This window comes from Armigeres subalbatus, chromosome 2, assembly GCF_024139115.2.
Source record: "Armigeres subalbatus isolate Guangzhou_Male chromosome 2, GZ_Asu_2, whole genome shotgun sequence".
Classification (NCBI taxonomy): Eukaryota; Metazoa; Arthropoda; class Insecta; order Diptera; family Culicidae; genus Armigeres; species Armigeres subalbatus.
The window spans coordinates 16,631,704-16,644,733 of record NC_085140.1 but is presented as its reverse complement, the minus strand read 5'-3'; the positions used below and the strand labels follow the sequence as shown (position 1 = coordinate 16,644,733).

The 13,030-nt window shown below is 39.5% G+C and overlaps 1 protein-coding gene across 8 annotated transcripts in view; it reads right to left on the bottom strand.

Annotated features, from left to right (window-relative positions):
* LOC134217950 (oxysterol-binding protein-related protein 2) overlaps positions 1–13,030 on the bottom strand; it is a 73,511-nt gene that overhangs the window by 45,026 nt on the left and 15,455 nt on the right. For 6 of the 8 annotated variants that reach the window (XR_009981192.1, XM_062696799.1, XM_062696801.1 and 3 more), the window contains exon 2: positions 8,198–8,350. The exons of the other annotated variants lie outside the window; for them this stretch is intronic. Coding sequence is in view for 5 of the 6 variants with exons in the window: in XM_062696799.1 (XP_062552783.1) it covers positions 8,198–8,247 (50 nt within the window). In the remaining variant the exon portion in view is untranslated. The remainder of the gene's footprint in view (positions 1–8,197; positions 8,351–13,030) is intronic. 8 annotated transcript variants of the gene reach the window in all.

Here is a 13,030-nt window from a genome sequence, read left to right as displayed (position 1 = left end):
TTTGACCATGCATCGGTACTGAAGTTCAAACATATTTTTGCTTCTTTTTATGAGTTCCGAATTCGGTTTTTGTACAGAGATTTGATTTCATTACGTTTGGCATTTCAAAATCTCACCTTTACACAGAGCTCTAATCAGTCAGAGGGTTTAGTAGATCCACCAAATTCGTATCCCCTTCTTTCCTAATTAATCAACGCTCTGGAGCTTGAAGATTCATGTCGTCGGCTTCGAAACCAGCCTAAGATTGAGTTACGTTTTTATAATTTACTCCATTGACTCCATCCAAAAAGAGCAAAAAGTAAGTGGGTCATCTAAAAGCAAATTATAGTCATTCCATGCTCTTCCGACCATCACTCATAAGAATTAACAAGAATAATAAGAACTAGAGCACAGTGTGGTAGATCTTTCTGCGTAATGCACCACGAAAAGGTGTCAACCCAGCATTACAGGCTCTGTTAAGCTAGAGTCGTGGTTGTAGATCGCAAATTCTGAACTCAAGGACGGTTTGGATTACCCAGGATATCTAAATAACCATCTGACCAAGTCTCTCGATCTTTAGGAATATGTTATGGATATGTTTGAATACATATCCAAATTGGGAGGGACGAAAAAAGCTCGCACGGTAACTGTAGATCGCAAGTTCTGGACTCAAGGACAGTTGATCTAATGCATCTCAAACAATATTTTCAACTTTTTTTGTCATTTCTCCATTATTAATCACGGAAACAAATGGAACATATCAAATTCACTGGGTAATACCGCTTAGAAAAATTTGTGCCTGAATGGGTTAAACAATTTAGCCATTCTGTAAAACTTAATAACATTCTGAAAAAAAAATGTATTTTGCGCTGGTCGGCCCGTGGCTTGAAAAGGTTGGGCAGGGCTGGGATAGATAAAATGTTCCAAACTCCAAGATGTTTTTGAGACAGAGAAGTTCTATGTACATTTGATACTCAATAAATACATATGTATTAGAGTGGGGCGTCATGGTCATTTTTTCAAATCAATGGTTTTTCGAAGCCATTTTGGGTCCTGAACAACTGTGCAGAATTTGGGACCGATTGGTTGCTTCCTCGCTTTCCGCATCGCGTTTGAAGTTTGTATGGAAATTAGTATGGGAGAACGTATATTTTTGCATTTCTACTACTAGAGGATTCAGTTCTTCGTAAACCAAGTGGCACATTGCGTTAAAGTATAACCCAAAGGATGCCGAAAAACTTTGCTGAAGAAGGCACGTTGCTGGAACGTCCACGAAAAAAGTTATGACGCTTCGAACATTGAGTGGTCAAACCATATGCAAAAAATCGTTTATTCTGCCAGCACTGCCGTACTACGTAGACCAATAATTTAACTGAGTGTTATTTCAAAATAATTGATCTTATAGGGCTTTAGAGCTAATGGGAGCTATCTAGAATTATTTTACAAAGAAAAAAATCCGAAAAGAAGGAACATGGGTTTTGCCCTTCGATAGCCATAGGTTGTCCGGTAGTGCTGGCAGAAACATTGATTTCTTGCATATGGTTTAAACAATTAATTTTCAAAACGTAATAACATTTTTTGTAGACCTTCCAGCTACGTACCTTCTTCGGCAAAGTCTTTCGGCATCTTCCAGACTATATGCTAACGTATTGAGTCACGTGATTGATGATAAATTGAAGTCGCTAAGAGCAAAAATGTAAAAAAGTACGTTTTCCCATACTAATCTCCATGTAAATTTAAAACGCGATGCGGCATGCGAGGTTGCAACCAATCGAGCCCATATTTTGCACAGTTGATTGGGATCCCAAAACGATTCAGAAAAACCTTGATCTCACTTGATCGGACGAAGTTTGCGTTTTTCCATACAACTGCGCCCCACTCTAATATGTATTCTATTTAAATGTCTTTCCAAATCTCAACGGACAGGTTTTTTTTCACAACAAGAACATCACTTTTTTTTCTTTTCCTTTTACAGTTTTTTTAAGATTGAGATGGCATCCGCCGATCGTGTTTGATAACCATAGCATGAAAATGGATTTTTTACATAGCTTCGCTATAAACGCTATAGTACCTGAAAGATATGATCGGCAATCAACATAACAAAACCTTGATAATTTTCTGATAATTTTTGAAATTTCACACCTATTTGAAACTTTGGTTCTTACTGATCAACGATGGAGTTAACGTGAAATATAGGAAGGAATTTTGTAAACGTCAACGTTAAGAAGCGACTGCACCGAGCGCAAGTATATCATATTTAACTTTGTAGTTATTATTAACAATTCAATGTAATGAAATGTCGTAAAACCTTGAAAATTCCCATGGAACACGTTTCAGTTGGATTTTCAGCTGTATTTGCTTAGGAAGGACACATTTTATTTTGCTCTGCCCCTCATTTTTAACCAAAAACGTCAATAACGTCAAAATTAAATTTCACTCGAATACTTAGCCACGTCCTACCTTATCAGCAGGGATTGAATCCTAAAGAGAAAGAACAAGTCTCTCACTTATCATCTCTCTATACATATACGATATGTAGCATATCGCGAGAGTCTTTTTTCGCCACACGCTTAAAATCAATAACACAGAGATGTGTTTGCATCACACAAAACGGACCTAATGCGGAACATCCACTAGATGAGCGACAGTTACACAGGCACAAAAATGCCTCGTACGGTCGTGATAACGGTCCTTTTCAACATGTTAACGTTTGTACAGATTCCTTGTTTCGTGAGGAACCAAATACTGTTGAAAATATTGAAATCCAAGCTTCAATAAAACCACACGAGCTATTTTTGTGGCTGTGTAACTATCGCTCATCTAGGGGATGTTCCGCATTAGGTCCGTTTTGTGTGATGCAAACACATCTCTGTGTTATTGATTTTAAGCGTGTAGCTGTCATGATAGAGAACGAGGCTGATTCGGAACAGTTTTTGCCTCTCTTTTATCGTTGTTCGTTATCTATTGAGAGCGATTTCTGCAAACCCTGCTTATCAGGTATCAGAACGTCGGCTCCAGGGGCACGTTCACCTCAATTTGGGAGATTTGTGCCATCGCCTTTTTCGTCACACACCTGACGGAAGAGGAAGTGAACAAAAAGGAAAGGAATGTGGATGGGAGCACAAAGGGAAAGTTGGGAAAAGGGCCCTTGAAGTTTGAAGAGGGCATACAACGCATAAGCGTACAAGAGCTTATAGCTCCTTACCACAACGGGTCATGAAGGTTCAGGTTTCGGAAGTCAGTTTCACTAAGTAAGTGTTTACCAAATATTTGGAAACGCAATTGCGCATAGACTGGGCAGTTTCATGTCAGATGATAAGAAGTTCCATAATCGGATTCACAACTATCACATACAGATGATTCAACGCGTTGAATATTTGCCAGGTGTTAGTTCAATCGGCAGTGACCTGTCAAGGCCTTGACTAATACACTGCAATTCTGTTTAGACAGATTAGCTAAATAGCTTGCTACTGCCGGAGATGGCTCCCGGATGTACAATTTTGTTTGATGACATGAATCCAGACTACTCCAATGCCATTTGTGGAGAGTGACAGCCCAAGAGTTGATCAAAAGCTTCACCTAACACTTGCATATTGGAATAGCTGGCTCTAGGAATGGGCGATACTGATACGATATATCGGGAACCGATATTTTAGCTCCGATTAATCGATATTTTGTATCGATTTTTTCAAGTTCGATATTCGACCGTATCGATTTTTTGTAGCTCTGGTATCGGATTTCGATTTTTTCAAAGTAAAAATATAGCACATTAGGCACATTGATGTGTGATTCGATGATCTAAAATGGGAAATCTAAGGTTTTTTTTGCTCGTTCTTTTAATTTTTCGGACGTATCGGTATATTGGAATATCGATGTTTCAACGCCGATAATTTTCGGCATCGATATTTCGAAAATAAAAACATCGATTTTCGATCGACAGTATCGATATGTTTCCGAAAAACGCTCATTCCTAGCTGGCTCAGGACCAATAAAGTCATGTGATGCTCCATTACGAGCTCCATTACTCATCAGTAGACGTATTCATATTTTCAAAAAGTATCAAAAATTCAACCGGTCAGCCCAGAATCACAATTCTTATGCTAAAATAAGCTTCCTGTCAAATTTTCAGCTAATTTGTATAGAATTTCGAGGCGGCTCAAGTCGATTTAGTGTTTTTGGTGCTATTTTCAATTTTGAAAAAAATATAACAAGAGATATAAACGCCGAAAACTATCGCAACAACCTCTATACGGAAGCTTTTGGTGTGCTCTACAAGTCTTGTGAACATTGCGATTCGTTCCGTTCACGTTTTGACCATGTTAAAGTGATTTTTAGGCTTTTAAATGCATAAAAACACTGTTTTTCCTAAAAGTCGTTGTTCTACAAAATTCTTCAATTTATGACAAATCATAGCTAATTTATTATATTATTATTGCCCTTTTTCCCTGGACATTTGGATAATATAATTGCAAATGTGCGATTTACCGTTAAATTCTTAAAAATCAGAAGCTGAACATTTGTCATAAATTTACACGTTAGGATTTCTTAAAACAAGTTATTCGATCAAAAAAGCTGCAGATTGCACTTCACACATGATGGCAAATATTTCCGCTTGAAAGACAGTGTAGTGTTTACCCAGTGAGTGAGACTGTTCCAATCTCAGCTCACGCGAATAGACACCTGCACCCGCTCTACCTTCGAGAAGGGAGCCGTCAGTGTAACAAACAATGCTGTCCGACATACTTCTCTCCAAATAGCCAGATGTCCACTCATCCCGCAAGGGGAATTGTGTTGGAAATGTCCTATAAGGAAAACTACTAACGTGTGTGAGATAGCTTGGAGCGAGGAAAATTTTGTTCCAATAGATGTAATGGGCGAATACCATTACGGTTACGTTTTTCCGTGAAAAGAACAATAGATGGTTTATTCGGATTAATTGAAAGCCCATATTGGCGACACCAGTTTTTGACTGCCTAAAGAGCGTTTTGCATCAGGTCGAATAAAGTAGTAATACACAAACCGACTATCAATATTAGATAGTCGTCGGCAAATCCATAGGTAGGAAATAGGTAGTAATCTCAATAGCGTATGTGCAACGAGGTTCTACAAAAGTGGAGATAATACTCCCCCTTGGGGGCATCCGCAGACACTTACTTTCCTAATCGTTGCTTGACGTAATGTCGAGTAGAGATGTCGGTTTTTAAGCATCTGGTGAATCCATTTGGTTTTTATATTAGGGAGCCCATGACTACATGCGGCATCCAATATGGCATCGAAAGACATGTTGTCAAAAGCACCCTCAATATCTAAGAAAGCACCCAAACACGATTGCTTTTGAGCGAATGCTTTCTCGATATCGTAGACAACCTTGTGTAGAAGAGTCACGGTGGACTTTCCTGATTGGTAAGCATGTTGATTAACATGAAGAAGCATGTCTGCCAAACATTCATCACGAATGTGATGATCGATAATACGTTCTAAGCATTTCAGAAGAAATGAGGTTGAACTGATGGGTCTTAAAACTCTTTGCTTCTTCATACGAAGCACGTCCTCCTTTTGGAATAAACTTTACAGTGACAGGATTTGGAAATATATTCCGTGCTTGAGCCCAAGACCCATAGCTACATGAAAAGACGTCAGGAAAATCCGAAGATGTTATATCGAAACATCCAGGGAAGTGCGTATTCAATAATTGCTCTAACGATTCTTTATCAGAAGAAGTGTTGTCGCCATTTGGCTTGCGAATTTCGCCAACTTGGAAATCCTTGGATCTCGCAAGAATTTTATTCAATCGACTGACTTCACTCAAATTGGAAACATTTGCACAGAGGTTTTTCCAGCCCGATCGTTCAGCAGATCGTAGAGCCTTCTTGTAAGCTTTGCGAGCCAACTTGAAAGAATCCGTCCCTGCTGAATGGCGTCTGTTCCAACTCCTTCTACACTGCTTCCTAAGCTTAGCCAAATCGGAATTCCACCACAGGGTTCCTCTTGAGGTTTTTACAGAACGCAAAGGGCAAGCTTCTTCGAAAGCTTCCACGATGTGCAACGTTGTAGCATCAACTGCATCATCCATGTCGGTAGGAGTTTCAATATCAGGCAGATATCCATGAAATTTGGTAGGAAGCAACTCTGTATAAAGATCCCAATTTGTTGAACGAGGATTTCTAAAACAAGGTCTGCGAAGTAACATTCAAATGATCAAAGTAGATGTAGCGATGGTCAGATATCGATTCCTCATCTGACACATGCCAATTCGTCAACTCGTGACTGATTCTATTGGAGCAAAGGGTTATGTCTAACACCTCTGCTCTATTAGATACCATAAAGGTTGGGGGATTTCCTATGTTAAGTAAATCGGTACTACTTAAGTATTCCATCAAGCTGGAGCCTCTCAGATTGATATCCGAGCTACCCCAGATGATGTGATGAGCATTAGCATCACTGCCGACAATTAGCGGGAGGCCTTTTGAAGTGCAATATATGACAACTCGTTTGAAAGCATCCGTAAGGGATGGTTCATCATGTGGTAAATAAACCGAACAATAGACGTATTTCCTGACGGGGTTTCCGCCAGTTGCATCAATTGGGACAGCACATACATCTCTGGTTGTTAGATTGGTTGATTTTACTCGAATACTTGGCCACGTCCTACCTTATAACAATTTTGCACAGCTTCACGTTAGGTTTCATCACATAAAAGCGGATATTCACTTCAGGCTTTATACACATTTCCTTAGTTTTCGCTGGATAACATGAAACACAAAATTACTCTGGCTGAACGCCGAACAGAACTTAAACTTACGTGAATGTCACTGCAAGCTCTCGCGTAGGCATACAATTTTGATCCAGAACAAAGAATAAACACACTCTGCAGCACGTAAATTACAATTAGGTTTACATAAATAATTTGCCGCTGACCCGAAGTGCCGTGCGCTCCTTAACATTCGTGGATAATATTGTGGTAATACAAACTAAATACACTTCCCACGTTGGTGCCCAAACAAAACAGCTGGCGCCGAAAAAAGTAGTCGCGTGTCTTTCATCGCCCACTGGCTAATGCTGCCGATGTCGCATGCGACGTTACAATAACGTCGGCGCCCGCTAAAACCAATTCCCCACACGGCAGTTTCACAAAATCAACGACATACCTACCTACTTATGTCGTCGCCCTGTAGCAAAACCCAATATTAGTATCCTTGGTGTATACACAATTATATACTCTATTATACATAGGTTCGGCCCTATTCTGGCAGCATATTTCGAAACAAGCTGACTTACAAACTATGGCCTTATGGGACGGTGCTGTGATTCAAACGGAGTAGGACACGGTAGGTTATCTGTGTTCCAGACTTGAGTTGTGGAACGGGGAGCTTATATGGGAAGGTTGCAGATAGCATTAAAGGAATCAGTTGTTGAAGGGCAACATATGTGAGACACAGATACGTCGAACATTCTTGCAAACATGCATGACATTCATTTTAGATTTCTCTTCAGTGATCTGATTATAGACAAAAACCTATGGAATATGCAACTGTCGTTAACTTGTACAAGAACATAATTAATAAAAACATAAAAAAAATTAAACACAATTATAAAATTTGAAGAGTATGCTATTCATTTGTTCTACTGAAGTGCATTTCAATTTCGAATTGCCTGCCGTACGACAGGAAAATCTAGTTTTAGCCATTATTTAAATGGCCCGCGGTATTTGTCAGACTAAAACCTTGAAAGAAAAACGAATGTCGTGTTCCAGGATGAAAATTGAAAACCTTTTTATAGTGGAGAGCTGCATTATTCCATTGGCGACAAGAAGCGGACACAGTGTCCTACAATTCAGACCGTGACAAAGAAGAACATACAGATTCACATAAAACACACGCTTAAATAAAAAAAAGAAAGATAACTGTAGCGGCGGTAGGGACAGCAATAGCATAAAGGATCTTTGTGCAGTGTGGATCCCAGTCCATTATCCGTACATATTCCATATTTGTCGAGTGGTAGCATTTTTTTACGTGGAAATATGTTGCAGTATTTTTTCCATGTATAGTAGAGTGGGATTAAAGTAGAGAAGTAAAAAGTGGCTTCTAGTTTGTGCATTTTTCCACAGTTTGAAAAAGCGATGTTGGTTTGTAAAGAGTGTGACTGTTCTGTTCAAAGGTTGCCTAAAGTAACACTAAGAAAATCGAAAGAAAGAGAAAGATAGCACTACTATATTTACCTGAGATGATTATTCTGTCCATCATTTTCATGGGAAACACTTTTTGCCATATTAATGCAAATATGAAACACAAACTAAAACAGAAGCAAGTATGTTTCCAATATGCTTGTCTGGCCTAGCCTAACGATTCCCGGTGGTTGGATGTAGATTTTCCTGGGCACGAGTCGGAAGAAAATTTGCAAAGGATAATCGTTACTTCTCGGATTTCGATGAATACGAAGCCAATTAGTGGGATACAGTGTTTTGTCGTCTGATGTGCTTATGACGTTATGACGTTCGTTGTGCTTTGCGGTATCAAAGTTGAGGAAAACGAAAATTATCCTCTCTGAGCTATTACACAGTACGTTCCTCATTCCATTTCAGTTGAAAGATTTTGTTTTATGAAAACTCTGACACCTTCGAAGAATAGACCGTAATGAGCAAGTTGGTAAAACAAACTGACAATTAATTGCATATTATTCGGCAACTCGGCCGTACGAAAATCATTTTTTTTTGTTGAATATCTTGGCTGTGTATATACACAGCACATGTTTCGAAATAGACAAATTGATATGAAATTTGCGAAAAAGAATCCACGTGTCTTGGAGAAACCGATACCTCGAGTAACTCTCTAGATAAGCGTGATAACCCCTACACAACACTGAAGCACTTAATGACTGTGACTGTTCTACGCATGCGGTCGCGTATACTTGTTGTGTAGGGGTTATCACGTCTATCTAGAGAGTAGGAGGTTGATGGTTCGAGTCTCTCCAAGACACGTGGATTCTTTTTCACAAATTTCATATCAATTTGTTCATTTCGAAACATGTGCTGTGTGTGAATTTAACAAAAAAATGAAAAACTGATATTCCGGCAAATATTGCTAGAAGATTTTCGACAAATTGTTTGCTGTTTTAAAGCAATTTTGACAGAAATCTCGGCAGAAAAAAATGCTGGGGCACAGATGTGCGAATCTCTGTAAAAGTTTAACATTTTGCTGAGATCCCGGTAAAAAAATAAGTTTGATATGGAAAATATTATGCATTTGCACACAATAAATTCTTCTGTATCAACGCGCTTTATTTTTCAAAACCCAAGAAAAATATGATTGTAATGGCAAATTCTTCTGATGGTTCTAAATTCTTCTAAATGTTCCAAACAATTCCTCTCCTGAAGACGGCCTTACTGTTGAGGTTGAAATACGCATCTATCAAAAGTACAATCAAGCGATGGAATTAAATGGAATTGTACGAAGTCGTCTTATGACAAGTAAACACACTACACTGAAAGCTCAAAATAATTTTCTTAGTCCCTCTCAGTTAACAAAAAAATTTGCTGAATCTTCACGAAAAAGGCTTCTAAAGAAAAACCCTTTAAAATCTTAACGATCCTTTAAAAAAAATACAAAACCTGAACACAATTTTAACACATTGTGATATATAAAGGGTGTATTCGATAAAAATGGTACACAAATATTTACTCAACAAAATTAAACCGATTATCGGATTGTCTAAAAATTTTCAGAGAATGAAAAACTATTAATGAGTTATGACAATTGTTTTTTTTTTATTTCATTGCCCATCCCGAATGCGCGCACCTTCCTTTTCACTCCACCCATCAAATTTTGTACAATCGATTTTTCCTATTTGTTGTTTTTATCCAAATTGGAGATGAACTCCAGCTTTGTTTTAATAGTTTTAATAGGATGTTTGCGATGTTTCGTCTTCGCAATTGCCCAGAATTTTTCAATTGAGCGTAGTTCTGGTGAATTTGGTGGGTTCATATCTTTTGGCACAAATTAAGCCTCGTTAGCTCGGTACCACTCCAACACGTTACAAGCGTATTTGCAAAACGCCAGATCAGGTCAAAACAGTGTTGATATTTTGTGTTTTCTTATGAATGGCAAAAGACGCTCCTTGAGACACTATTCGGTGTAAGGCCCGTACCCCACATAGCATCTTTTCAACGCTGCGTGCACACGGCGTTAAAAGAACGCATGTGTGCATCGGGAAAAAGCGATAACGCAGCGTCGCCGCACCGATGCACACCTGCGTTTTTTCAACGCCACGTGCACGCAGCGTTGAAAAAACGCTACGTGGGCATCGGCCCTAAATCGTACTGTTGAATGCTCCGGAAGTAATGAAGGGAGCGCTTACTTAACCACATCCCCAAATCGCCTGACTTCTTAGCAAATTTTAATAACTTCTTTGCTCGGATATCCTCCGGAATATCAAAATAAGACTTGGCAACGAAATATTCATGCCCAGGAAGTTGAAGGAAGTCAACCTTGACGTAGGTTTCATCATCCATCACGATGCAACAGGATTTGGTGAACAACTTCGTGTTAAGTATCCGGGCGTGGGTTTTTGCAGTGGTGTTACGTTTTTCATTTCGGTTTGGGGATTTTTGCACCTTGTAAACATGTAACCCAGCATGTTTCATGGTTTCTGTGCAGGGAACCAACCGACACCTTGGACTTGTTAGCAACATTTCGTTTGGAAACTGATTGAGCTGTTCTACCAGTCCTGGTCATTTTACTGTCCATTGGACCGCTCCTACGACCACTTCCTTCCTTCATTTGAACACTCAGATGCTCCTTGAAGGTTCTTATTACACGAGATACAGTTGAATTTACAATCCTAAGCGTTTTGCTACGATCGGTGGGACGCCTCCGGATTTTGATTGTAGGTGCAGAAATTGTTTTCACTGGCAATTTATTGTTCCGATAATATGATTGGAACCACTGTATGAATAACTATGAAACTCTGCTGATGTAATACACTATGAATAAGATTTGCTCAAATTTTCAGGTTTCTTACTCATACGGTTCAAAAGTTATAGGAGATTTTCGGTGTGCCATTTTTATCGAATACACCCTTTATATACCTTATTTTAATAAATGTTTAGTCTTAGAAGCCATTGTCTAATACCTCATATAAGTGGTAAGTGATCGCCCAGCAGAAAACGAGGTGGTAATCGCTGCGGTGATCGATATGCGTCTGAAGATGGTCGAGGCAAAGCAGTAGACCGAAACGTCACGCAGAAATAATTGTGTTTAGTTTTTGTTCACCGAGAAAAATCAACAAAACGACTCCATACTGAGTAACGGTGATTAAACCAATGAAATATGAAACCAACGTGTATTTCTCAAATTTTTCACCCTGCACCCCACAAAATGATCTCCGGTCATTTTTGGCCATAATTGGGTGACCACGGGACAATTTTCTGAAGCATCCTCCGGGAATCCGATGATACGGAATGATAATTGAAAGATTTTACCACCATGTTTGGCCAAATACCTCGAAATTTGTAAGATTTAGAAAACTTGTGTTTCTAAAATGTCGTTCTAGTAGTCAGAACCCTCATGATATACATATGTAAGTTTAGTTTGGAATTCTCCCGCTTGGCAGCGCTAGTGTGAATTACTTGTTAGGTGAAATATTTCGCAAACTGATTGGGATTGGGAATGCTGTCGTCTGGTACAATGTTGTTCGGGAGGTAATAACCATTGTGATGGAGGTAGACTTATTTTGGAGTTCAACAGCTTGGCGGTGCTAGTGTATTTTTTTTTCCCTGTTCGGGTGTGCCACTGCGACCTGTTATTAGTTCTATTGTAGCGTTACCCGTATCCTTAGTGTTTAGGTGCATGTCGAATTACTTCATTACTATTGATAAACAATGCAGTATCGGTTTCGATACAGTTGTTGTTTTGTTTTCTCAAGAGTACCATGACAAGGTCCCGCTATTTAGACCCTTCACAGAGAGCAATCCCATAGAAGGCGCGCCCCTTATCAATAGGAAATTAATCCTTTCTTGAGAAAACAGAACAGTGATACTGTTTTTGGCCATGCATCGGAGCCCTCGTCTTGCTTCTAGAATATCTCCAGTAAAACAATGAAAACCCGGGATTTAGCTCTGTCTACAAGACCATTTCAAGCAAGAGAATTTGTTCAGTAATAAGAACTTTCGTGTGTACGTCACTACGTCAAAGTGATCTTCCATTGTTCACCAGTTCAAGAAGAGTTAGTACGTATTTAAACCCCTAACTCGATTTTTCCAGCAGTCAGTTCAGCCTAGGACCGGATACCGAGGTTTTTTTAACTAATTGCTTGAAAAGTTGTTTCCGCTGCATTCAGTCTAGCCTCAAACAAGAGGAATTCGAGTCTTTCAACTGTCTGCAAGGTAACATTAATTATGTTTTATTTCTGAGACTGCTGTTGGTAGCGGGGACTAAATACGATGAATCCTTGATTACCACAACTTATTGCCCTAGCTAGAAAAATGGATTAAGCTAGGGCTCTGTTTGGTAGATCTTATACCGCAACACACTACGTCAAAGCGATCTACCGTGTTACGGGAACGCTAGTGTATTAGAATTACTTGTAAGGTGAGATATCTTGCTATCTGTAAGATTTAGGAAGGTGTCGTGTTCTACAAAGTTGTTCGGGTGACAATATCCAATAGGGCACTGCACGGAAATGGTGATGGTATGGTGATGGACCTGGGAGAACGCGCGCAGGACATAATTTTACTAGCTCCGGATCTCCAGGACATCCAGGAGGAGATTGGCCGGAAAGCCCCTGGGGTTAACCAACTACCAGGAGAGGAGAGCTATTTAACACGGTGGTGAGGCACTGGCTAGAGCGCTGCACTGCACTAGCTAAGATTTGGGAGGAGGAAGTTTTGCCGCAGGAGTGGATGGAAGGTGTCGTGTGTCCTATCTACAAAAAGGGCGATAAGCTGGAATGTAGCAACTACCGCGCAATCACATTGTTGAAAGCCGCCTACAAAGTACTCTCCCAAATTTTATGACGACTAGCACCAATTACAATGGAGTTCATGGGGCAGTTCCAA